A 23,823-nucleotide genomic window follows, 5' to 3' on the forward strand; every position below is an offset into this window, starting at 1 on the left:
CGCCGCTGCTGCCACTACCGCCGCCGCCATTGTCGATGGACGAAGGGCGGTGGCAGGCGGTCGCCCAATCACTATCCCCGATCGATGGATTTAATATTACATGAAAATGGGTAAAAAATGGTTAATTAGATCAGTATGGATCGAATCAAATCCGATCAGATCCATCTATTTGATGGATCTACTTTCTTCTAATAATTTTATTCTTCCGAATTAAAATAAAAAGTTACCAGCACCAACGTGACTCCGTCCAAAAGACAATCCGACAATTCTCACTGAGAGAAGGAACAAAAAAAATCTGCTAACGGTGTCTCGCAACAGAAGCCTCCACCAGTCCCTCGAAACCTTGCATGCCCGACACCTGCCACTGCCACCCATCTTCTCCTCTTCCCCCTCTCCTCCTCTTATACTCTCCTCGCTCCACACCGGTGTCACCGCACTTCACCGTCTTCTTCATCAACAACCCACAGACTAGACTCGTCAGGCAAAAACTGATCAAGCCCCCGAAAGATATCTCTGCCCGCCATGAAAGCGAGGTCACTGACCCTCCTCCTGCTCTCGTTCCTCCTCCTCCTGAACGCACTGTGCGCGTTCTCGGTGCCTTACCGCGAGGAGGAAGGGGAGGAAGAGAGAGAATGGAAGAGGGGAGAGAGAGGCAGAGGGGCAGGCAGAGGGGAGGACGAGAGAGAATGGGGGAGAGGAGAGAGAGGTAGAGGGGATGAAGAGAGAGAGTGGGGGAGAGCAGGCAGAGGGGAGGAAGAGAGAGAATGGGGGAGAGGAGAGAGAGGCAGAGGGGGTGAAGAGAGAGAATGGGGGAGGGGAGAGAGAGGCAGAGGGGCAGGCAGAGGGGAGGAAGAGAGAGAATGGCGGAGGAGGGAGAGAGGCGGAGGGGCAAGAAGAGGGGAGGAAGAGAGAGAATGGAGGAGGAGAGAGAGAGGCGGAGGCGGAGGGGAGGAGGAAGACTTCTTCCTCTTGCATGACTCGAAGCACGTGTTCCGGACAGAGGCTGGCGAGATGAAGGTGGTGAGGAGCTTTGGCGGCCGGATCGTCGAGCGGCCCATGCACATAGGCTTCATCACCATGGATCCCCAGACCCTCTTCGTCCCTCAGTACCTCGATTCCAATCTGGTCCTCTTCGTCCGCCGAGGTAAATGGCCAACACCCAGGTCATGCATGTCTTGGACTGATCTTTTATCGATTTGAATCAGCACATATTTATTATTTGGTCCATACTATTTGTTATGCGATTGCAGGAGAGGCTAAGATCGGTGCAATCTACGAAGATGAGCTGGTGGAGAGGCGGTTGAAGATCGGCGACATATACCGGGTCCCCGCCGGGTCGGCGTTCTACTTAGTGAACATTGGGGAGGGTCAGAGGCTTCACCTCATCGCCAGCATCGACACTTCAACGAGCTTGGGGTTGAGGACTTTCCAGGTGTGTGTGCGTGCATGGTCTAAGTAAACATTAAAATCACTAATTTCTTGGCAAATCAACGTGTGACCCGAGTAAGAGTTTTTTATACAAAGCTTCTTAAGAAAGTAGGATGATTCCTGGACGACTTCGATGGGTTCTCTGTAAGAATTTGACTGTGTCCCGTGTTGATCACAGTCTTCTTGTGTTCATCTTAATCACCGAGCACTCGATATTGCAATTGCTCGGCTTTTATACTCCAGAGCAAATGTTACCACGACAATTGGACCGGAGATGATCCCCAACCCCAACCCAAAACCCTATCATGTCATTACATATTGCTGGATTTTGCACAAACCTGATCCATTAAGCAATGTTTTAGCAGGTAACTGGGCGATGGTTATGAGTTCTGTCTTTTTTTTTTTTTTTGCAGTCATTCTTCATCGGCGGAGGAATCTACCCGACCTCTGTGCTCACCGGGTTCGAACCTGAAACGCTCGCGACTGCATTTAACGTGAGTATACCTCGTCGCAGTGATCGAATAAGAGCGGATTGCACAGGGACCTTACGAAGCTGACAAACGCATCGTCTGTTTGATGCCTTCACAGGTTTCGGTGGATGAAGTGACGGACTTACTGACCAGGCAGCAAGAGGGCCCTATCATGTACATAAACGACGACACTCGTCAACCACCGAGCTTGTGGTCTAAGTTCTTGCAGCTGAAAGAACAAGATAGGCTACAACACCTAAAGAGAATGGTGGAGTTCCACGGAGAGTCCAAGGACGAGGAGAATGAAGAAGAAGGAGGAGGAGAAGAAAAAGCGTGGTCGTGGAGGAAGTTCTTGAGCTCCATCTTCCCGAGGGATGACAGAAGGGATGACCCAAGAAGGGAAGGCAGGAGGGATGACCGGAGATGGAGAACCGGCAAAGGACCGGACTCCTACAATCTGTACGATCGACACCCTGACTTCCGCAATGACTATGGATGGAGTGTTGCCCTCGACGAGTCCGATTATGAACCTCTCAGGCACTCAGGCATCGGAGTTTACCTCGTCAATCTTACGGCGGTAATCAGCTTGACCCCTTTGGTACTATACGTTTGCATTGAGCATAGTTGATCAAAGGACGAAAATTAACTTATAAAAGAATATTGACCGTCTCTAAGTCGAGATGCTAGTGGAAATGTCACCGAGCTAAGTGAGCTTCTATTTATCGTTTGCTTGATCAACATTCGGTGCTTCGCATCGTGTGTGTATGCTGATCTTAACTATTTGGCAATGATCTCTTTGAAAACATTTGGCATCCTCAGGGATCAATGATGGCGCCCCATGTAAATCCGAGCGCCACAGAGTACGGGATCGTCATCAGAGGATCAGGCACGATCCAGATCGGGTACCCAAATGGGTCTTCTGCGGTGAATGCGAAAGTGAAAGAGGGAGACGTGTTCATGGTGCCGCGGTACTTCCCATTCTGCCAGATCTCATCTCGGAGCGGGCCGATGGAGTTCTTTGGGTTCACTACCTCAGCCCGGAGGAACAGGCCCCAGTTCCTGGTGGGCCGGAACTCGGTCCTCCAGAAGATGCTCGGGCCGGAACTTGCCGCCGCGTTTGGGATGAGCAATGAGACGACCATAAGGGAGCTCCTCGACGCCCAGCGCGAGACCGTCATATTGCCTTCAGCATCAGCAGCGCCGCCGTACATCGCGGCGAAGAAGCAGCAGCAAGAGGAGGAGAGGGTTGAAGACGAGAGGATTGAGAAGGTGACGGAGGACCTTAGGCAGTGAGACGGTCATGGGTTTTAACTGGGCATAGAGGCGTTGGTGGAGATACAGGGGCTTTTGTGTAGGTTTCAGTTTTTTTCTGGTCATTTGCTCAGCGTTTGTTTATTTAGCCTTTTCCTTTGGGTTCATTTTCGACATGACTTTCGTCGTTTAGTGAAATAAAATCACCTTCCTTCTGCTTTCCATTGATCTTGATTAATAATTGCTTGTGCTGAATGTGTTCCAAGAATTCTGCAGTGATAAAGATGGCACAAGAGCGTGAATATGGCGGATGGCGAATCCCGCCTTTGAATATCTTCCATATGATTTTTTTCTTGTGACATCACTCCTAGCACAATCGTTTTGATATTATTTCCACGATTTAGTTGTATCGTGGTAAAACGACAGCGTGTTGGTCCGTTAAATACTTCATGAATCTTATCTTGAACTAGGTCAGAATCTGAGGAAGATTTTAGCAAATGATTTTTTGAAGTTTGCTTGCAAAATAAACAATAAAGTGCATTTACTTTATCTCACATAGAATGTAATGGAAAGTGTGAAATACTTTATAAATTAGAAGGTTATTAAAGTCTACTAAATAGAGAAAATGGGTAAGTGGATTAGATCCCACAACTGTCATGCATGTTGATGAAGCATTTCATGCTGGGCAAAAGGATGAAGAGATCGCCCAAGCAGCAAGAAAAGCTGCGGAGTTGGTGGCCATTGCCGTATTGTCGAGCAACATGCTCGACTAGCTTAAGGATAGCCCTGTTGCAGGAGCTCATGAAAATGCCGGAGAAGACGATGGGGAGTCGTGTCGTCCTGAATCAGGAATTGGTGAGAAGGGGGCCGGAGTTTGCCGAAATGGTGAAGAAAGCAGAGAAGATGATGGGGAGTCGTGTCGTCCTGAATCAGGAATTGGTGAGACGGGGCCGGAGTTTGCCAAAATGGTGAAGAAAGCAAGCAAAAAGGTTTTCTTTTTTAAGGATGGCTTTAATTTTTTGTGGGTTATTATTTGTTAGTTTATTTTCGTTTTTTATCTTATATTTTGGTGAATTCTAGAGAGGTAGGGTTAGCTTATATTTGTGAAGAGCCAGAGCCTTTTTGAGATGGACCATGAAATTGATCATTTTCTTCGTTGGACAATCTATTTTTTTTTTTTATTCTTTTCAAGGGAGTCTCTTTTTTACTTTTTAGGTAGTCCAAGGCAATGTCTTTTGCGTAGGAATATTATTATGTGTTGTATTGGGATAAGCGTCTTGTCATCTAAGTATCTAACTCTAGCACTTTTGTTTGATTGACAGTATAAAACAAATACTACAACAGTGAAAAATTATTGAAAATCCAATGGTTATTTCTTGACATTGCCTCTTTTGATGGGTTAAAGCGAAAGGCTTATATGATGGAGGTGATTGTTTCCGGTCATCTTCGTTAGTAGAGTTGAGTAGAATTGTTGTTTGTGCAATTTGATCCTAGTTTGTTTTTCGCTCAATCAAATCACTTAATTTTCTCAATTTATGCAATCGTCAAAATGTCAAAACAAATATTGTACCATGCAACAACTTGTGCGCACTTAAGACATGCATATGTCACGGGCCAACTTATCGAGTTCGAATAGTGCGACAACATAGACTTCCTTGGACAATTGGAGCGCCTAAGTTAAACCTTTTCTAGGGATCACTCGCTCACTTACCCATATTGTAGGGAGAAAAAGTGTTCAAAGAGAGAAATTCTGAGAGAGAATGCTTTGTATTGCTTCAAATTTTGGATGGATATAAATAAGGGGAGGACATCTATGTATATATTAAAGGACTTCTCATTACAACTATTGATTGACTCTTGATCTAATGGCTAATAATGCATTTCTCCATCTAACAACTATCGATATTAAAGAGGAGAATTCTAGAATATGGGGCAATTATGGTATCGTCCGCCCCTAAGAATACTCTTGAAAAACCTTGATATCAAGACACTTCAGGTCTTGCTGTTCATCGGGGCCATTTGGTAGGCTGGTTAGGTCACAAAATCTTCAGTCCGTGACATTCTCCCCCACCCGTTCACATGCTTTTCTTGGATCATTAGCTTCTTTGCGTGTTAGTGAATCTTTCGTGTTCGAGGCCGCTTCATCTTCGGCTTCTTGACTTGATGGCAACATTATTCTTGAATCACAATTTGTTCCATGAGGAATTTCATCTTCGGTTTGACTACTCCCATGTTGATCAGCAAGCTTTCCATCTTCGGAAAGAGCACATGGGTCGACATGTGGTGTTGAGTTGGTATAGGATGATCCAAAGAAGTGAGCACTCTATTTGATCCCAGTATTAAAATGAATTTATAATACTAGTAGAACAGTAGCACAACTTAAATATGCTAGTGTTAAAGAGTCTTTGATGTATAGGATCATTGTACTAGACCCGATATTGTTTTTTTCATATTTAATTTGAGTAGATATACTAGTAATCGTAGTATAAAACATTTCCGACAAAAAAAGAGTATAAAACAGCGGAATGCTGTTATCAGAATTTTGGGTTATATTAAGAGAACTAAAAACTTAAGATTGTTGTATAACTAGCATTGGCGTATCCATACCTCCTATTTTTGTTCATTATGATAGTCAGGCTACTTTGGCAAGAGCTTATTGTAGCTCTTATAATAGAAAGTCTAGATATATTAGCCTAAGGCATGAATACATGAGACAATTGATTCGCGATGGTACTATAACAATTGTCTACGTGAGGTCAAACAAGAATCTGGCTGATCTCTTTACAAAGGCTCTAGCAAGAGAGATGTAAAGGTGACCTCAAATGCAATGGGGATGAAACCCTTTGCTTAAAATCACTAGTGATTATTTGATATCGATATAAGGCCGGACATGAGAAGTCAATATTGTCTGTCATGTTTTAGAGGTTGAGTTATCAAGTATAATACAGAAATTTAATGTGCTTGTTAGTAACAGAAACACATGGTAGATACTTCACCTATATGAACTTAGAAGTGATGCCGCTTCTTATTTAAGCTAGGGTTACTTTCTAGAGAACTCATGAAACGGGTACAAGCACGAGGCCATAGTAATGCTAAGTAAATATGAACTTCTCGTTGAAATGAGAGATTTGTATATGTGCGGCATATCCAATTCTATTGTATAAGTAGCAAATTTAAAGCCAGCAGTTATTTATCGCTCTTGTAGAATTTTGAGATAGTTGCTCTAAATGAAGGTTTAACTCGAAAGAGAACTTCATGTATGTATATTAATCTCATGAAAATTTTGGTTGTAATTTTTTGAGAAATTTAATTTTTGTAACTTTTGTCTTACAAACTAAGTGGGGGATTGTTGAAGTTCGTTAGCAAGGTAAATGATAAAGTGCATTTACTTCATCTCACATAAGATGGATGGGAAAGTGTGAAACACTTTATAAGTTGGAATGCTATTGGAGTCTTCTAAATAGAGAAAATGGGCAAATGGGCTAGATCCCACAACACCCGTATGCACGATTATTAGGTGCACTTTGCATGATTGCACAATCGCGGTTTGAAATTGTTACTATTCAACAATTATTTTTTTATTTTGAAATTATAATAATAAATTAACTATTGAGCCCTAACGAAATAGTACGACTGTTCACGTAGGAGTTGAAGATTTTTTTATTGTTATTTTTAATTTTGAATTGAATATTAATTCTTATGAATTTGGAGAGTCGTTTCAAATAATGAAGAGTTACAACTTTTCAGACATGACAATTTAAGACATGAAGAGTTGTGTCTGTCCGACTTAGCTATTTTCAAACAAGAAGAGTTCACTCGAATTTAACAGATTCGGATATGAAAAGTGGTATTTTTTTCGACGTGAAAAGGTGTGACATTTCCGGAATAACATGTCTGTTCACAAAGGTTTTTTGCTAATATGTATATATTAAGATTCTGCTCATTGTTAAGAAAATCAGCTTCCAATTCCGAGTTTTCGCAGAGAAAAACAGCCTTCTTCTCCAATTTTTTCCCTTGAGAGATCCTGGAGAGATATTAGAATTGTTATCTGATATCCTCACGTGAGACTTTATTATATCTTGGATGATATTTGCTGGAAATTATTAGCTATGTTGTGGGGTAAATAAATCCTTAAAAAAAAGTGTCTTCACACATTAAAATCTAATTTCATTTCATCCATTTCCGATGATTTTTCCAACAAGATCCACTATTCGCCGTGTCCCTGCCGCTATCTGCTGCATTTCCAGCATTGTCCCCTATTTCCGTCCTCGCAACCCTCCCCCACTTCAAAGGAAAAGAAGATCACATCAGTCCTTGTGCCACAGATTGCGCGACTTACTCCAAGCAGGCCAAAGGACGGCTGACACGGACTCTTAACCTTAAATCGGATGTGGCGAAATCCAAAGAGAGAGAGAGGCGCTAATGTGGTTAGAGGGAAGTGGGCGGTGGAGTCACGCGGCTCGGACCAATGCAAACGGTGGCAGCAGCAACGGCAGCGACGACTCTTTCTCTCTCACTCTACCCCAAGGTCGCAAGACTCGCGACCTTCGATTAAAGGAGGCAACATTTTGGCATGAAACCACCCACCTAACCATACTTAGGTGATTGTTGCCCATGCAAAAGAAAACATAATAAAGCATATTAACCTCTCTCAATTACAAAGGCATCACTGCAGCTCACGTGTGGTCATCGTTACTACTCCTCTGCTAGCAGCCGCCCCTCTACCCATTTCTCTCTCACATTTTTGCCCATACAATATCACCGCAAAACCACTTCCACCTTGGCCACCACCGCCTAAATTGTAGTGCCGCCGAGAAAATATTAGGTACTTCCGGAGTGCCACGTCAACGTGCTCCTTTACCATTCAAATTAACGTTTGCAATGATTTCCATCTGCACCCGCAAGACCGAACGTCAATTTCATGATAAAGTCAGCAACTTTAGATTATGATCTGAAATGACCAATAATAAAATGGAATTGAGGAAGGTGTAGGAAAATAAGACTCAAAATTAGATGATCTGTGGCCAAAAAGAAAAAATATTGTGAGGAGCTTAGAGGGCTTTCGAGTGACCGATTTTCCTTGATTATTTAAATGCAATGACGTTCATTTTGTTGTAATCCCATGAAGTGCCGTAGTACACATGTTTAAAGGATATTTTTATTATCGATGGATAATATTTATCATTTTTGCAACAAATGACTATCCCATTACGAGGATTAGATAATCGAGGATTCATACAAACCCTCGATTTATGTCATATAGACAATAAAAAAAAAGACAACTTGACTTTCAAAATAAGCTTATATTTTGTTAAATCTCGTCCACTGAATCAATTATGGCCTGACCCACCTACATTGGCCAAAAACGAAAAGGATGGAATTAAAGAAGCAAAAATCAATCGTTCGCTAAGATGATTAAAATCACCAAGAGTCCAATTTTTCCATAAGGTGAGGCCAAACTCCACTCTTTAACCTAGTACCAAAAATGCTAGCCGGCCCTAGTTTTTTTTTTCTTCTCTCTCTCTCTCCTTTCTCTCTCTTCTTCACATTTTTTTCTTCAACCTATGTAGAGAGGAGGGTTCGAGCTAGATCTCTCCCTCCCCTCCCCCTTTTTCTTAGTCTACTTTCAATTTTTATTTTATTTTCTTGCTTTCTTCCTGTTTGGAAACTTTTCTCTTTCGATTTAGTCTAAATCTGGAAGCTTTTCTCTCCCATTTTTAGATAGATTTCTACCTGATCTAGTTTAGAGTTAGGGTTTTCTGCGTGTATGTTTTCGGGGTTTCGCTTTCCTCGGATTTCATTGGTGAACAAGTTCAATTTCGAAGAAGATCAGAAGAGTTTCATGAAGGCTTCGCTTTCACAATTGTCAAATTTATGTTCGTTCAACCTTTTTACTCGCTTCGGTGATGGTGTTGAGGATGCCAAACTTAGGCACACATAGCTGAAAGGCAACTTTGTAACAACAAATGAAGTTCTTGGTGTGTGCTCATTTCTGAAGATGTATTCGTTGATCAGCCATCGATTATGGTGTGAAGTAGTCATCAAGATGTTCTTTGAGCGTGTGACGTATAACCTTATTTTGAGTATTTCTCTTATTATTTGAAGCTTGTTTGTCTGGGATTTGCTTTGGTTTCCAATTAAAATGCGATGTTTCTCTTGTATTATGAGGAAGTGAATAAAATGAAATGTTATTTTGAAAAAAAAAAATAGTACCATAAGAGTTATACAAGACAAGTGCAGGAGCAATGACCTATGAACTTAGAATCAGATCGCCCCCGAAGAGGTGGAAAGATCACTGGAATTGTCACTGTGGATATCATAGCAAGGTCCACATAGCCAGATGCTGCAACATGACACGTGAAAATATCGCCAAGACCCTATATTACCTCTTACTTTGTTCAATTTTCTCCAGTCAATTAACTATGACAACACTACCCGCATTGGCAAAAAACGAAGAGCATGCAATTCAATAAAATTAATGGTTGGTTAAGATGATTAAAATCAATGATGCCATCATAAAGAGTTCAATCTTTCCATAAGTTAAGGCCAACTACAATCGGTTTAGCCCAGATCTGTAATAGTTGCAGATTGCAAGTTTAGGGGCAATGACGTATGAAGTTAGAACCATATACCCTCGAAGCGGAGGAAAGATCATTGTAATTATCACCATAAATATTGCAGCAATGTCCACATAGCCAGATGCTGCAAAATGGTACATGCACGACATATGAAAACTTTGGCTAAATCTTTATCTTTGAAATTAAAATAAACTAATGAACATTCCATATACCCTGGCAAACAAAATAAACCTATACTTTGTTAACTGTTCTCCACTCAATCGATTATGGCTAGATCCACCTGCATTGGCAAAAAATGAAGAGGACGCAATAAAAGGAGTAATAAATCATGTAAAGATGATTAAAATCAAAGATGCATGAAGACTCCATTCTTTCCATAAGTTAAAGGCCAAATTTAAGTCCGTTAGCCCAGTATCATAGGAGTTGCATAAGGCAAGCGCAATAGCAATATAAACTTAGAACCACATATCATCGAAAAGGTGGAAAGATCATTGGAATTGTCACTGTGGCTATTGTGGCAAGGCCCACATAGCCAGATGTTGCAAAATGGCACTTGCACGAGATATGCCCAAAACATGCACGACACATGGAAATTTCGTTTAGACCTTTATTTTCGAAATTAAAAACAGATTAATGAGCATTCCATATACTTTTGACTTAGAAAGTAAACTTAAATTTTGGTAAACGTTCTCCGCTCAATTGATTATAGCCAAACCCACTTGGCCAAAAACGAGTAGAACACAATTAATTATGCAAAATACCAGTGGTTGGTTATGATGTTTAAAATCAATGACGCAATCATAAAGAGTCAAATCTTTCCACAGGTTGAGGCCAAATTCGAGTCCATTAACTTATGGAAAGATCGTTGGAAATGTCAGTGTGGATATTGTAGCAAGGCCCACATAGCCAAATACCGCAAAACGACACATGAACGAAAGTGCAACATTAAGAAGCCTCGAATCTTCTCGGGCGAGGCTTGGAAGAGAAATTTTATTTATTCAACCTAGTTGTAAAAGCACATCGTCAACCCCATCTCTTCCCTCCAATCTCCTCCTTCCTCGACACTTTCATCTCGAATATCTTATGGCTTAGTGTAGAGTGTTATGTAAAAATACTTTTATCGACCTAGCCTAAAAATTGCTTCTTGGGTCTATGTTTGAAGCATGAACTCCATTTCTATCATTGAGCATTAAGGTCTGTGGGCAGAGGTTACAGGCCATGGGGATAGATACAGCACGATCCCATTCCACATCTCGATTAATCTTCTTTGAACTATGCTTCCATTTGGCTGCACCAAACTTTTGATCGAGTTCAAGTTTCACATTAGCTTTATGTATTCTCCATTTTAGGTTGATGTCTAATAATCCTTTTGTTCCTATGTAAGAGTTATACGAATCGATTAATCTAATTCATTTATCGCAGGGACATGTTCGCAAGACAAGCTAACTTCTTCCTTCAAAGGAAAGCACGAGGAAGATGGCTGTCCAACCAGTGAAATATTCTCCCACCTACGCCCGCTCACCATTAGCATTAACCATCCCACTTCGTTCCCGCGTCCCCCCATATAAATCCCAGCCCCTCCCGAGTCCCTGTCCTTCCTTCCACTCCACCATGACCATGGCTACTACTTCTCCTCCTCCTGGGCTTGCCCTCTTTTCGAAAACGAAGTTATATGTCATGTGATATTAGGATATGAAATGACCAATAATAAAATGAAATCGAAGAAAGATGGAGGAAATATGACTCAAAACTAGATGGTTTGTGAAAAAAAAAATCTTGTGAGGAGTTTGAATGGTTCAGGAGTAACGGATTTTTCTTTTATGATTTAAATGTATTCACGTTCATTTTGTCGTAATCTACCGTTGCACACAGTTTTAAAAGGCCCACATAGCCAAATGCTGCAAAATGACACATGCACGAGACTTGCGCGAGACGTGCACGGTACATAAAAATTTCGAATCATATACCTCATTTCTTCATTAACATACGTATTAGAGATTTATTGATTTATTGGCTCGAGACTTGTGAACAAGCAACTCGATGGTTGTGGTCGTCTTGACGACATGGGCATGGAGGGCGGTGAATTGGGTGTGGCTGAGGCTCGAGAGGCTCTGAGATAGTAAGGCCCTCTCTGGCGAACCCTACACATTCCGACTCGGAGACCTCAAGGAGAACTCATGGTTGATCAGGGAAGCCAAGTCCAGGCCATCGCCGTATCCGACGACATCAAGCCTTTTCTCTTGCCTTACTTGCATCAATCCTTCAAATCTATGGTATGCACATCTTCAGGGACTGACGGGGCTGCAGTTCTTTGTCTTAGTGCTCATATCAAGTTTCGCCTACTATGTTGTTCCAAACTATCTGTTTCCATCCATAACTGCCCTATCCTTTGTATGTTGGATATGGAAGGACTCACTCACAGCACAACAAATCGGGTCCGGACGTCGTGTTCTCGGTCTTGGTTCCTTTTCCCTAGATTGGGCTACTGTTGCTGCCTTCATTGGATCTCCTTCAGCCACCCCAAGGTTCGCTATTATAAACATAACCGCCGGTTTCTTCTTCACGCTGTACGTGGGGATCCTGATTGCCTACCGGACCGACGCATTCGAAGCCAAGCGGTTGCCCATTATCTCGACACACGTGCTTGATGCTAACGGAGGCAAATACAACGTCGGATTAGTCCTGAACGAGACGAACTTCCAATTCAATCAGCACGGATATGATGATTACAGTAAAATTCACCTGAGCATCTTCTTCTCTTTTGCTTATGGATCGAGTTTTGCGACCTTGGCAGCTACAGTATCTCATGTCGCACCCTTTGCACTTATCCCCGAGTATCACTATGCGGATAGAGAACTACCTCTGTTCTTTCTTTTAGTCACCTGCAAAATATATCAAGAAATCCTACAAAACTTCTGCAGTAGAACAGAATTGCAATCAGTAATTGAAATATATAAAACCCATGTCTTTAAGACTTTAACAAGGTTGGTGGAGCACAAAGTTGCGGAGCTGTGAGGATTAATCATCTGAAAAACAGATTCTAACATTCCATTTACAGGACTATTTGGTAACAAACACACGCGGCTCTTCGAGATAAGTTCGATGACGTGCACACTAGATTGATGAAGAAGAATTATGATGCTGTCGCACTATGGTGGTTACATTCACTGTCGCTGATAAAGATCGGACTCGCCATGGTTGCTTGTGAAGGATGTGGTGGACTGCTTCAACTTCCGTACTGGGGAGTCATCCTAGCAATTGGTATAGTACTATTCTTCATGTTGCCGATTGGACTAATCACGGCCACCACAAACCCGCTTCAACTTCGCGACCTCGCCGGCCACTAGAGTTGCTGCCACTAGGTGAGCGGAGCCGCCTTCGTCGTCACTAGGTGAGGCCAAGCTTGCCCGCAGGCGGCAGTGGCGGCTCCAATGGCCAACGAGATCGAGCCTCACCAACCCTCGCCTCCAACTAGTCGTCGGATCGGCAACCTGTTGAAGGAAAAAGATAAACCAAAAAAATCAAAAAAATTTATTGAAAAAAATATTAAAAAATTAAATTACCCCATGAGCATCGGCCGGCTTCGATGTCGCCGCTGGCCGGTCAAAGCGGGCTGGATGGACTGAATTGGCACAAATACAAAAAGTTTGAGCTGAATCGGCATAAAAAAAAGATTCATAGCTGAATTGATACAAATTCAAAATTTTTAGGATTGAATTGATAAAAATGTAATAAATTTAGGACTTTTTTTTTTGACAAGTTTCCCCACATCTTGATAGTATCTATGTGCGTGGCACTTCTATCTACTTATTTATTAAAGCTCACTTGTTTTCGACCTTTGCCCGACCCTGTTTTTTATGGAGTTTCAAAACATTTCAATATACTGTCCTTTCTATTGGAAATTCATGCTTCCCCATTTTGAATTTTGGCGAACCAAAGTTGTTAATAAATATCTCAAGTATTTTAAATAATTGCTTATTTTGATGTGCACACGCATACACATCTTGCCATACAAAAGTGAACATTAAATAAAGCACCTGACCCTGTCGTTGAACATTCAAATTTTTACTTGGCCATTTAAAAAGATACTTTCGATGTAGAAACGAGTAATTGATATGTACAGCTGCGCTCGACTATGTAACTATGATATAGTATACAAGTTCGAGTCATTCCGATTGAAGAATCGTGTGGAAGTAAGATGTTTTGAGGCAGTCAAAGCCATTGTCAAGGGGCAGAGACTAGTCCCAAGTCGAACTTATACAAAATCTCAATTTATGTCGTTCTAAAATTTGAAAGAGAAAAATAGACTACACAAAAATTAAAGAAAAGTTTTACTGGTAAGTGAAAATGATACAAACAACATAACTAAATTTTGGGACAATGTGCAATGTCACTCCACACTTTTAATTCATTCCGTATGGTCATTGAATTAATTCTAAATGTCCAATTTAATCTCTCAACTCTGCGAAAAAAAGTCAAAAGTTTTTTCTCATTTCAATTCATTTTCCAATATCAACAAGAAATACGGCTATCATTTTATTACCTTTTTGGTTGCTTTTTGATCTATACAATAGTAAAAGTAGAACCTCGTTTGGGAGAAAGTATTCACTTAGGCAGATGTGGTGTGCATCTATCTACCTAAATCCAATCAGATTAATATGTGTTCCTGACGTGGCTACGAAACAAAAAAAAATCAGCCTCCTTGTTTTCTCCTTCCTCCACAGTCCTCAACGACCTCCTCCGTCCATAGTCATTGGCGGAGTCACCGGCCATTGCGCCCAAGCCAACCACGTTGCGCGTCCATGGTCGAGCCACCTTTCCGACGGCTTACGGTTGCTACCGAAGGAGGGAGAGAGAAAAAAAAAAGGTTTATTTAATTTTTTATTTGATTGCTATGTCAGGGCGCGTGTTAATTTCTGATTGGGATCCGTTAAATAAATGCATGCCACGTCAACCTATGACGCCCGAATACTTTCTCCTCATTTAGAGTTGTATTGAATTGATATTCTTGCTACTTTAATTTCATTATGTACGAATTTAATTCAATTCAATTATGAAATTATGGAACTTAAAAACTTGAAAATCTTATCTATATGAAAATTAGGAACGATAAGTAAATTAATATAACTACGACTCGATGTTTGAAATTAATAAAAAGAAATATGAATCCATTAAAAATTTAAATGAGGTTATGTTTTACTATTATAGAGGTCACAAGTTAAAATATATTCGAATAGAACTATATACACATTTATGGAGACCGAAAATGGTGAAAAAAGTAATAAAAGGACACCATCTTTTTGTTGACTCAAGAAATATGATTGAAAGGAAAAGATATTTTAAAATCTGGGCACTAGTGTAATTACGAAAGTTTGTGTATAGTAAGGAAGGAGTGCTTTGACTTTGTTATGGAAAGTTGAGTAATTAGATTAAATAAAACAAAAGTCAATGGACGATATTGAATATTGAAAAATAATTCAATGATCTTATTGAATGTTGGCCTAAAATTTAGAAATTATCAGGATTCGTTTATTTTGTGAAAAATAAGTGATTTATGATTGTTTTGATCGCTTATAAAAATAAATGAATGAAAAAACTTTAATCTTTCTTGAAAATATTTAGCCATATATTATTTTTAATAATGAAAATGTTTTTTACTAACTAATTATTTCAAATAATATAATGAACTATTTTTATTAAATTATTTTTAAATTACTTATTTTTCGCGAAGCAAACGGAGCATTAGTGTCATTTTCCTCGAAAAGAGTTCGACTAAAAAGTAAATAAATAATAATGTCAAAAAGACTGATTGCTGGAGTCATGTGCGGAGCACGTGCCTTATTTCTTCATTGACCATCTCATTCGAGTTCTCGAGTCTTGATCTACAGGCTCGAGGCTTGTGAACGAGCAATCTCGCATCATCCGCCTTGGAATCATCCGCCATGAGAAGGAATCGGTGCTCCGTGCTTGTAGTGACATGGGTTCTCCTCTTCGGTATAGCGAGTCGTACTGCTAAAGCTGAGGTCATCACTCTAACAGCCGACACTTTCTCCGACAAGGTGATGCTCGCAAACCCTAGTCGTCCGATGCCGTTTCCCTCTTCACACCTCAGCATAGGAAACAATGATCAGTGTTTTTGTAGAGTCTTCTGTCTCGGAGATGATATATATGATCACGAGGACTTTTAAAAGCTTCCCTTTTGGTTCGAATTTGCGCAGCCGCTTCAGTGGATCTCTTATTTGCATATTCCTATGATTCTCGTTTGTATCGCGCGGAATTTCAGTGTTTTCGACATTCTCTCTGATGTTGATGTTCGATCTGGTTGGTTGATTAGATTTATCAATAGATCGTGCCACTTCGCATGCCAGTGGCCGTGACATTGAGTTTAAGTTAGGTTTAGTTAGAATATCTAATTCGGTGGTGGGGTTTTGTTCAGTTCAAGTATGATTCACTGAATTGCGTTGTTTCGATGTCCAAATTGATATTGGAGACTATATGATGAAATTGGTCCCAAAGATTTAAGTTCAGAAATGTGCTGCATAAATAATTTCATCTGTAAGATATTTGAGGATTTCATTTGTACTGTACTTATGCATTTTATTTTGTCTAGATAAAGGAGAAGGACACTGCTTGGTTTGTGAAGTTTTGTGTGCCGTGGTGTAAGCATTGGTAACTAGACCCCCTTTGTCAAGATTCTGATGAAAATTTGCTGTCCTATTTTTCACTTGCCCTTTTAGTGATTGTTATTGCATCGATGGCTTTTAGTAAAAATCTGGGGTCGCTGTGGGAGGACCTTGGCAAGGAGATGGAAGGTGAAGACGAAATAGAGATTGGAGAAGTTGATTGTGCAACCAATAAGCCAGTCTGTTCCAAAGTTGACATTCATTCTTATCCTACTTTTAAGGTATTTTACGATGGAGAAGAAGTTGCAAAATATCAAGGTAACGATCAAATGCCATATTTTGACAGCTTTCTGAAACTTTCACAATATATGGAAGCTTATGATCCTTATCCTACAACTTAAATTTCCAATTTTTCTTTTCTAGGAAGCAATCATCTGAAGAACATCCCCATGCTAAATTTATTTAAGGCATTATTTTGGCCGTTGGAATTCCTTTAATAATGGTAGATACTTCACCGATGAACAGGATAATTGTAGTTTATTTTTACATTTGCAGAAGTTAAATCTTGATAGATGAAGTGTCATTGATATATAATAAGTGTGTGGAGTCTCAAAATAGTGCATGGCCAGCACTCAAACTTGGGCTGGAGTATGAGTCTAATGTCCAAGTTCTGCTAATACCATGTTATGTATGTATGTGCTCCATCTATGTGTGTGTTCCTTAAATGCCTTGGAGGGAGATTATATTTCAATGTTAAGAGGCAAATCAAACTCTTAAAAGAAGTGCCAAAGGAGTAAATACATATAATCTGAGAAAGTTGTAGGACTCAGAGAACAAACTGCAAGTATGGTGTCAAGTATCTGGGTTAGTCTTGGAGATACTCTATGTAGGCTGATAAGTCGGTTTTTCCGGATAAGTTTCCACCTATAGAGCTGGCTCAGCATTTTGTTTCAGAAGCTTTACAAGTAGGCTTCTGCTTTGGTTATATTTGTGTAGACCAACTTATGAGCATGTATATTCATTTTAATTTTCAGTCATAGTTCTAGCAAAAGAAGTTGAGTGTCTGTAGATAGTGACTATTTCTCTCCTCTAAACTATGGCTGAGCTCAAGTTACGTCCACGGTTGTAGAATCAACAGGGGAGACTGAAAAGTGAAGTAAGGAAACGTGACTAGTAGGTGACTTCTTTTGGAGGGAATAAAACATTGTTTGCATCCCCTATATCACTAAATTCCGTCTCCTGCTCTCACTAAACCGACAGATATGATATGAGGGAAGAGCTAACCATTTCTTGGAATGCTGTGATAGGTCCAAGAAATATCGGGTCACTTAAAACATTTGTTCTAGAAGAAGCAGAGAAGGCAGCAGCCAAGGCTCAGCTTGATGATGAAAAGGAGTTGTGATTAGAAGGTACATCACAGACCAATGGTCAAGAGAGCTTTCTTACATGTTCAAACTGTTGTAATCCTTCAGCTGTTGAACTTGCATGGAAGTTACTGAAGATTTTGTTGTTTCCTTTTTTTATTTGCAGAAGGCCTTCATGTTACACACTACATTGACTACATAATCTACCTTACATTTCAAACTTTGATTAAACCGCTGATTCTTTGCAGTCATTGAATCACTACAACTTACAACCAAGGGAGACCACTTGCCATCGCTGAACAGAAAGATAATTCGGAGCACTGACACCAGCAGAGCAGTTAATATTTACTCTTTTTGATACGTTGCCTTCATTTTCCCTTTTAGTGTGATGGGCATTATGGTTGATAGCTTGCAGAGGATGTATAGGATAGAGATGATGAGGCTATTTTATATCTGACTAGTCACATTAAGTCCTATTTTGTTCATTCATTGTATCCTCTGATGTTACCATTGTTAATCTGATACTAGTTTACGATGCAAAATTGTTATATCTGTACTAGCAATTCTTTTCATCTTTTCATCATCATCATGGTTGATTAGTGGAAAGCCTTCTGTTAAATTCTGAATCTTTATTAGCTTGGCGGATCTCGATTTATAAACGGTGAATTCTGCAACTATGTTTGTAGTTCCGAAAAAGTCTTGTACTGATAGATCTCATTTAAGTGAATTGTTTTTTGCTTCTAACTTGAAGTTGATCCTGTTGAGGGGGCAGCTAGCTTCACATCTCATGTCATCACGATGAACTGCCCTGGTCTGATGTAAAATGATTATGCCCCTGACGTTGATCACCATCCTGAGTAATATAGTCTGGCCGGGAGCCCTTCAGAGAGCTTAAGTTTCTGATCAGGGCCGCGGGGTTCATGGAGATTATCCCCACAAAACTTGTTGTAGACCTTCTCTGAGTATCTTCATTGGGTCGATTTGCTGGTATGTACATAAAGTGATCAAGAGTGTCGCGAAGAAGGGTCCTACTAGAGCGAAGGTCGCTGAGTCTACAGCTGACGGTGGCAAATAAACATGCAGGTTCATCCAGATCCAGGTGCTCCTAGCGCTGAATTTTCTGAAAATAGGAACAGATACACAGGGACTTGGTATGTTTCTCAGTTTTCTTGGGGCTTGTTTTGCTTATGGTCAATGTGTTGTAAATTTCCTGCTTCCTTCTAGCTGCCATAGCCAGAATTGGGTGTTTCTTTGGACGTCGAAGTCTCTAGTGGTGTATTGGCCCATTGTGTTACCTGAAGTGGCCCAAATTACGTAGTATAGATATGCCCAGACACAGATGAGTGGGTTTTATGGGAAGTAAAGGGCCTTTTGTCTTGAAGTTGTATGGTGGCACATGTTAACGATACAACCACGCGAAGAGAAGGGAGAGTTGGATCGTAAGTCTAGGCTGTTTTACTTGTTTTACTTGGATTTCGGGTTACAATGACCTGGAAAGTAAATCAGGAGTGGCTTCTTCATGTTCATACTTTGAGGTGTTCATCAAAGCAGCATTTGCTGAGGAATTTTTGTGGAGTTAAATATTTGTGCGTGGCGGTGTCGCCTTAATTAACCGGGCAGCGTTTGTTCTCTTTGGGTGGGATGCGCAGATTAGGCAAGATTTTCTAGTAACACTATATTCTTACGTATCACCCAGCTACATTAAACGACAGAAAGCTAGATCAATCATCGAAATTGCATGTGGGACCAATGTTTAGTCGGTTTAAGACAAAAATAAATGGGTCACACTCTTTCCACTCCTTTGGTTAATACACTCGTCGTCATAATGTTTTGACTATTTTATCACTCGTGAGATCCTTTTTTAGCCTATTATGCCCAAACAATCATTCAAGTTAAATTTGGGGTCATTCGACCTTAGTATCTCTCTGGCTTGTTCGTCATCCTCTTCTTCTTCCCTATCTTCTCCACCTATGTCCTCCATTGCACACCCGACCCCAAAGGTTCCATCAACCGCGCCGTTTACTCGCTTTGCCGCCTCGCTGGCCCTAGCAGCCTCGACCTGCTGTCATCGAGACATTACTCTCTCAGTGACGTCATTCGCTTCTAGATCTTGAAGCTCTCGTCCTCACTTGGTCCGAATCTTCCGCGTTAACGCTACTCACACCGATCCTAAATCTCAAGCGCGTGAGGATGCTCAACAAGTGCTTGGGAGCTCGCAGGAGCTACCTGATTTGGTGGGAGTCGAGGCACTGTAAGGTGACCATCCTATGACTGTGATCGTCCTCCACAACACCACTAGTGCTGGCAAGTTCGGCACGCTGGAGCAAGACTCTGACAACCTCCGCAAGCGCTTCTACTTGCGGAAGCATGTGGAGCCTCGTCGCGTCGTCAAGGAAGTCCTCACTAAGTGCGCCCAATTGTTGGCTCAATCCGAGTCGACTCAGTAGTCGTCATCATCGAACAGCAACAAAACGCTCGACATATGGAAGATCCTCGTCGAGGAAGCTGAAGAGAACCCTATCGGTGATCATCACTTGTTAAAATCGATTAAAAATAAGATGGATTATTGTAGGTTGCACGGTATTGAGATCTTCCACAATAGGGCACTTTTAGATATGGAGACTCCTAGGTTTTGTGCTAAATTACCGTTGATTAGGAAACCGTTGTAGGCACGTCCGGAGATTGAGTTCTTGTGGTGGATGGACGGTATTGCGTTTGAGGTTCCATAGGAGAGCAATACCCACAAGTATCGCCCTACTGCAATAAGTCAGCGATGGAAAGTCAGATCGATCATCCAATCTTGCGCGTGAGACTTATATTTAGTCGGACTAAGACAAAAATAGTTAAAGCTAAAATGATGCTGCTTTTGGAAATTCATACCCTGAGCAAAGACGAAAGTCTTGCAAATAGCTTATTCCGGTAAATCACTGATCCGAGCTTTCAGGTTTTGACGGCATGATTACGCATCTCCTACTGTAATTAGGAGTGTTTTTGTGTATGAGGGGCCATAAATCTTTGATGAAACCGTGGACACCAATTTGGATGCATCGGTAGGTTTCTTGGGGAAAAAGGAAAAGACTATAGGATTCGACGGGACTTCATCATCTGTCGATAGAGATGGCTGTAAATAAGGATAGGAGTAAGATTGTGGCTCAACACTGACAAGATACTTAGGCGTGGCGCATCAAAAGAGAGCTGAATATATAGGCAAATAATTGACCACTCCCTTTATTAGGGGATACATCTGCAGATTTTGCATTCAATACATTGCCATTCCAAGAAATATAAGTGGTAGGTTAGGTAGGAATCGTATAATCCACTAATATGACAAATGCACATCCTTTGATCTTCACAAGACTTACGAGGACAAAAAGTTCGATGTATCGAACCATAGATTATTATTTATGTTGCTCGATTGAAATTGCAGGCGCGGCAATTTGATGATCTATATTCAATGTCGCTATTAGATGCGCCAATAAGATGCTATGTAGCTAAAAGTCGTAAATCGTTAATACTGCTGTATAGGTACTATCTTAGCAAATCGGAAGGATTTCTTCTAACATCAATCAAGCTCTTTGATCTCACTAACATTATTTGGTATGGTTCTCGGATAGGATGAACTCGGTAAGAACAAAAGAATGGAGAAAAATACTTTCCAAAACTTTTTAGCGACAAATTTACGCAGAAGATAGAATGTAGTGCTATAGTATAACGAATTGTTGCCAAAAGAAAACTATGCATCTTTTTGAGCAAATGAAAACTAAAAATATCTTCCGATCGAGACAGATCTAGTTATCCATAACAATTTCTTTGGCCATAATATTCTTCTAAAGGATGTCGAAGGCGCTTGGTATTTTGTGTTTGTAGATTGATCAGATTGAGAAGAGTAGGGGAGATTGAGCTTCTGGGATCGAAGTGCCCAACGAAAGCTTTGTGAATTCCACTTATGTTAAGATTAATACTGCATTTTTAGATCAGGTGGGTGGGTGGGTCAGGATGGCAATGTTAGTTATGATTTGAGTGCTGGAGATGCCAGCAAATACAAATTCACCTAATTTAAGCAGGAAATACAGCTCATGCAACAATTCACCGTAGTTGTTGGGTTAGGATGCCAACAAAGATATTTGCCCTAAATGAAATCATCTCAGTTAAAGCCAAATGTAATCTAAACGAGTTGAATTTTATGGGAATCTCATCTATGGTCTTAACGGAGTACTTACGACAGGATGGAGCCAACTGTGGATGATGTGGCATTAATTTAATTAGCTCATAAAATTAGAGGCACAGCAAATATCAGATAAATTAACCATAATGAGCTTGCCAACTGTGAAAATTTCCGAAAATGGAGTAGCTAAAATAGACAGCTATGTCTTAGGCGGCCTGCTATATTCGTGATTGCAGAGAAAATTACCCAATCAATCCTCAACTTATTGTGCAACGGGTCAATTCAGTCCTAACTTTTTCAATTTAGCCAATCTGTTGTGAATGTTTAAATGATTTTCAATGCATTACTTCTGGTCAATTACAATCGAGAGAAATGCTGACTTGGATATCCAGTCAGTACTTGCTATCCTACATGGCCAACTGACATTGACTTGGATTGAGAATATGCGAAACGAGGCCATTTTGCTTGATTTTCTTGATTTTTTTTTTCTTTCTACTGTTCGTCTTCTTTCATGGCTAAGTTTTCCGCCTCTGCAAATTCTATATACCCGAGGTGAGACATTTCGCATTCACCACACTGCCAAGGAAGAAACACAGCATTGATTTAGGAGAAATGAAAACAACCTCGAAAAGAATCGATTCAATCGCCAACCACTGATCTTGCGCATTGAGTTGATGACGAAGTGCACTTGAATTTACGTGATAGTATAAGTCATAAGATAGCTTTTGTGATGGCATGTTATTTGTTAAAGATCCAAACACACAAGGAGAAAATAAATTGATGTTCCGTGTGAAAAAACTCAACTTCTCGACGAAAAAATAAAGGGAAGCTCACACCCTACAACGAGCCCTTGTACGATTTGACATGTGATACATGAAAATGCATGTAGCCAACCACAAATTATTGACGATTTGGCTTGATCGAAATTGCGGATGCGGCAATTCGATGATCGATATCCAATGCCGTTATCGAATGCGCAGATAAAGCCGGATTATCCAACAACGCTATATCCACCGGTGTCACCCAGCTGCAATAAGTTAGCGATGGAAAGTTAGATCGACCATCCAATTTTGCACATGGGACTGATATTTAGTTGGATTAAGACAAAAAAAAAAACGATGTCGCTTTTGGAAATACGTACCTATAGCGAAGATGAAAATCTTGCAAATAGCTTATTCTGGTAAATCGCTGATCTGAGTTTTGAGGTTTGGACGGCATGATCACGCATCTCCTACTGTAATTAGGAGTGTTTTGCGTATGATGTACCACAACCTTTGATGAAACCATGGACAATAATTTGTGTTTCTCGAGGAAAAGGAAAAGATTACAGGAGTTGATGGAACTTTATCATCTATCGATAGACATGGTCGTAAATATGGATAGTGGTAAGATTTTGGCTGAAGGGTAATGGAGCATCAAAAAGATGAGAGCTGAACATATAGGCAAAGAATTGGCCCCTCTCTTTATTTGGGGATACACCTGCAGATTTTGCATTCAATACATTCCCATTCCAAGAAATATAAATGGAAGGTTAGGTCGGAATTGTATGATCCGCTAATATGACTATGCACTTCCTTTGGTCATTCCTTTGGTCATCACTTGACCTATAAAGGAAAAAAAAAAAAAATCGATGTTTGCTTTGATTGAAATTGCGGGCACGACAATTTTCAATGTCGTTATTGGATGCGCCAATGAAATGCTATGCGGCTAAAAGCCGTGAATCGTTAATACTACTATATAAGGACTATCTTAGTGAATCGGAAGGATTTTTAACATCAATCAAACTCTTTGATCTCACTTACATTATTTGAGATTCGACAGTTATCCCTATTTGAGATTTAATAGTTTCTTCGGCCATAATAATCTTCAATAGGATGTCAAAGGTGTTTGGTATTTGGTGTTTGGAGACTGATCGAATTGAGGAGAGTCGGGGAGATTGAGCTT

At 40.5% G+C, this 23,823-nt stretch overlaps 2 protein-coding genes across 2 annotated transcripts; both read left to right on the top strand.

Moving 5' to 3' along the window:
- The first annotated feature begins 422 nt into the window (after positions 1 to 422).
- Positions 423 to 3,373, top strand: LOC115738157 (vicilin-like seed storage protein At2g28490). Its single transcript, XM_048284609.1, has 6 exons — positions 423 to 652; positions 881 to 1,144; positions 1,251 to 1,432; positions 1,842 to 1,922; positions 2,017 to 2,475; positions 2,718 to 3,373. The coding sequence occupies exons 1-6, from the start codon at positions 523 to 525 to the stop codon at positions 3,189 to 3,191; spliced, it is 1,590 nt and encodes a 529-aa protein (XP_048140566.1). The 5' UTR covers positions 423 to 522; the 3' UTR covers positions 3,192 to 3,373.
- Positions 3,374 to 15,594: 12,221 nt separating this feature from the next.
- LOC115738292 (protein disulfide isomerase-like 5-1) lies at positions 15,595 to 18,256 on the top strand. The gene is made up of 5 exons (XM_030670885.2): positions 15,595 to 15,786; positions 16,338 to 16,396; positions 16,493 to 16,668; positions 17,658 to 17,759; positions 17,963 to 18,256. Exons 1-4 carry the CDS (start codon positions 15,670 to 15,672, stop codon positions 17,750 to 17,752), a joined length of 447 nt encoding a protein of 148 aa, XP_030526745.1. The 5' UTR covers positions 15,595 to 15,669; the 3' UTR covers positions 17,753 to 17,759; positions 17,963 to 18,256.
- The last annotated feature ends 5,567 nt before the right edge of the window (positions 18,257 to 23,823 follow it).

The sequence above is a fragment of the Rhodamnia argentea genome, chromosome 8 (assembly GCF_020921035.1).
Source record: "Rhodamnia argentea isolate NSW1041297 chromosome 8, ASM2092103v1, whole genome shotgun sequence".
Classification (NCBI taxonomy): domain Eukaryota; kingdom Viridiplantae; phylum Streptophyta; class Magnoliopsida; order Myrtales; family Myrtaceae; genus Rhodamnia; species Rhodamnia argentea.

Coding starts and splice junctions, on each gene's coding strand:
- LOC115738292 (XM_030670885.2), top strand. CDS start 15,670: ATGAGAAGGAATCGGTGCTCCGTGCTTGTAGTGACATGGGTTCTCCTC. Junction 15,787..16,337: donor CCGACACTTTCTCCGACAAG/GTGATGCTCGCA, acceptor TATTTTGTCTAG/ATAAAGGAGAAGGACACTGC. Junction 16,397..16,492: donor GTGCCGTGGTGTAAGCATTG/GTAACTAGACCC, acceptor GATGGCTTTTAG/TAAAAATCTGGGGTCGCTGT.
- LOC115738157 (XM_048284609.1), top strand. CDS start 523: ATGAAAGCGAGGTCACTGACCCTCCTCCTGCTCTCGTTCCTCCTCCTC. Junction 1,145..1,250: donor GGTCCTCTTCGTCCGCCGAG/GTAAATGGCCAA, acceptor ATGCGATTGCAG/GAGAGGCTAAGATCGGTGCA. Junction 1,433..1,841: donor TGGGGTTGAGGACTTTCCAG/GTGTGTGTGCGT, acceptor TTTTTTTTGCAG/TCATTCTTCATCGGCGGAGG.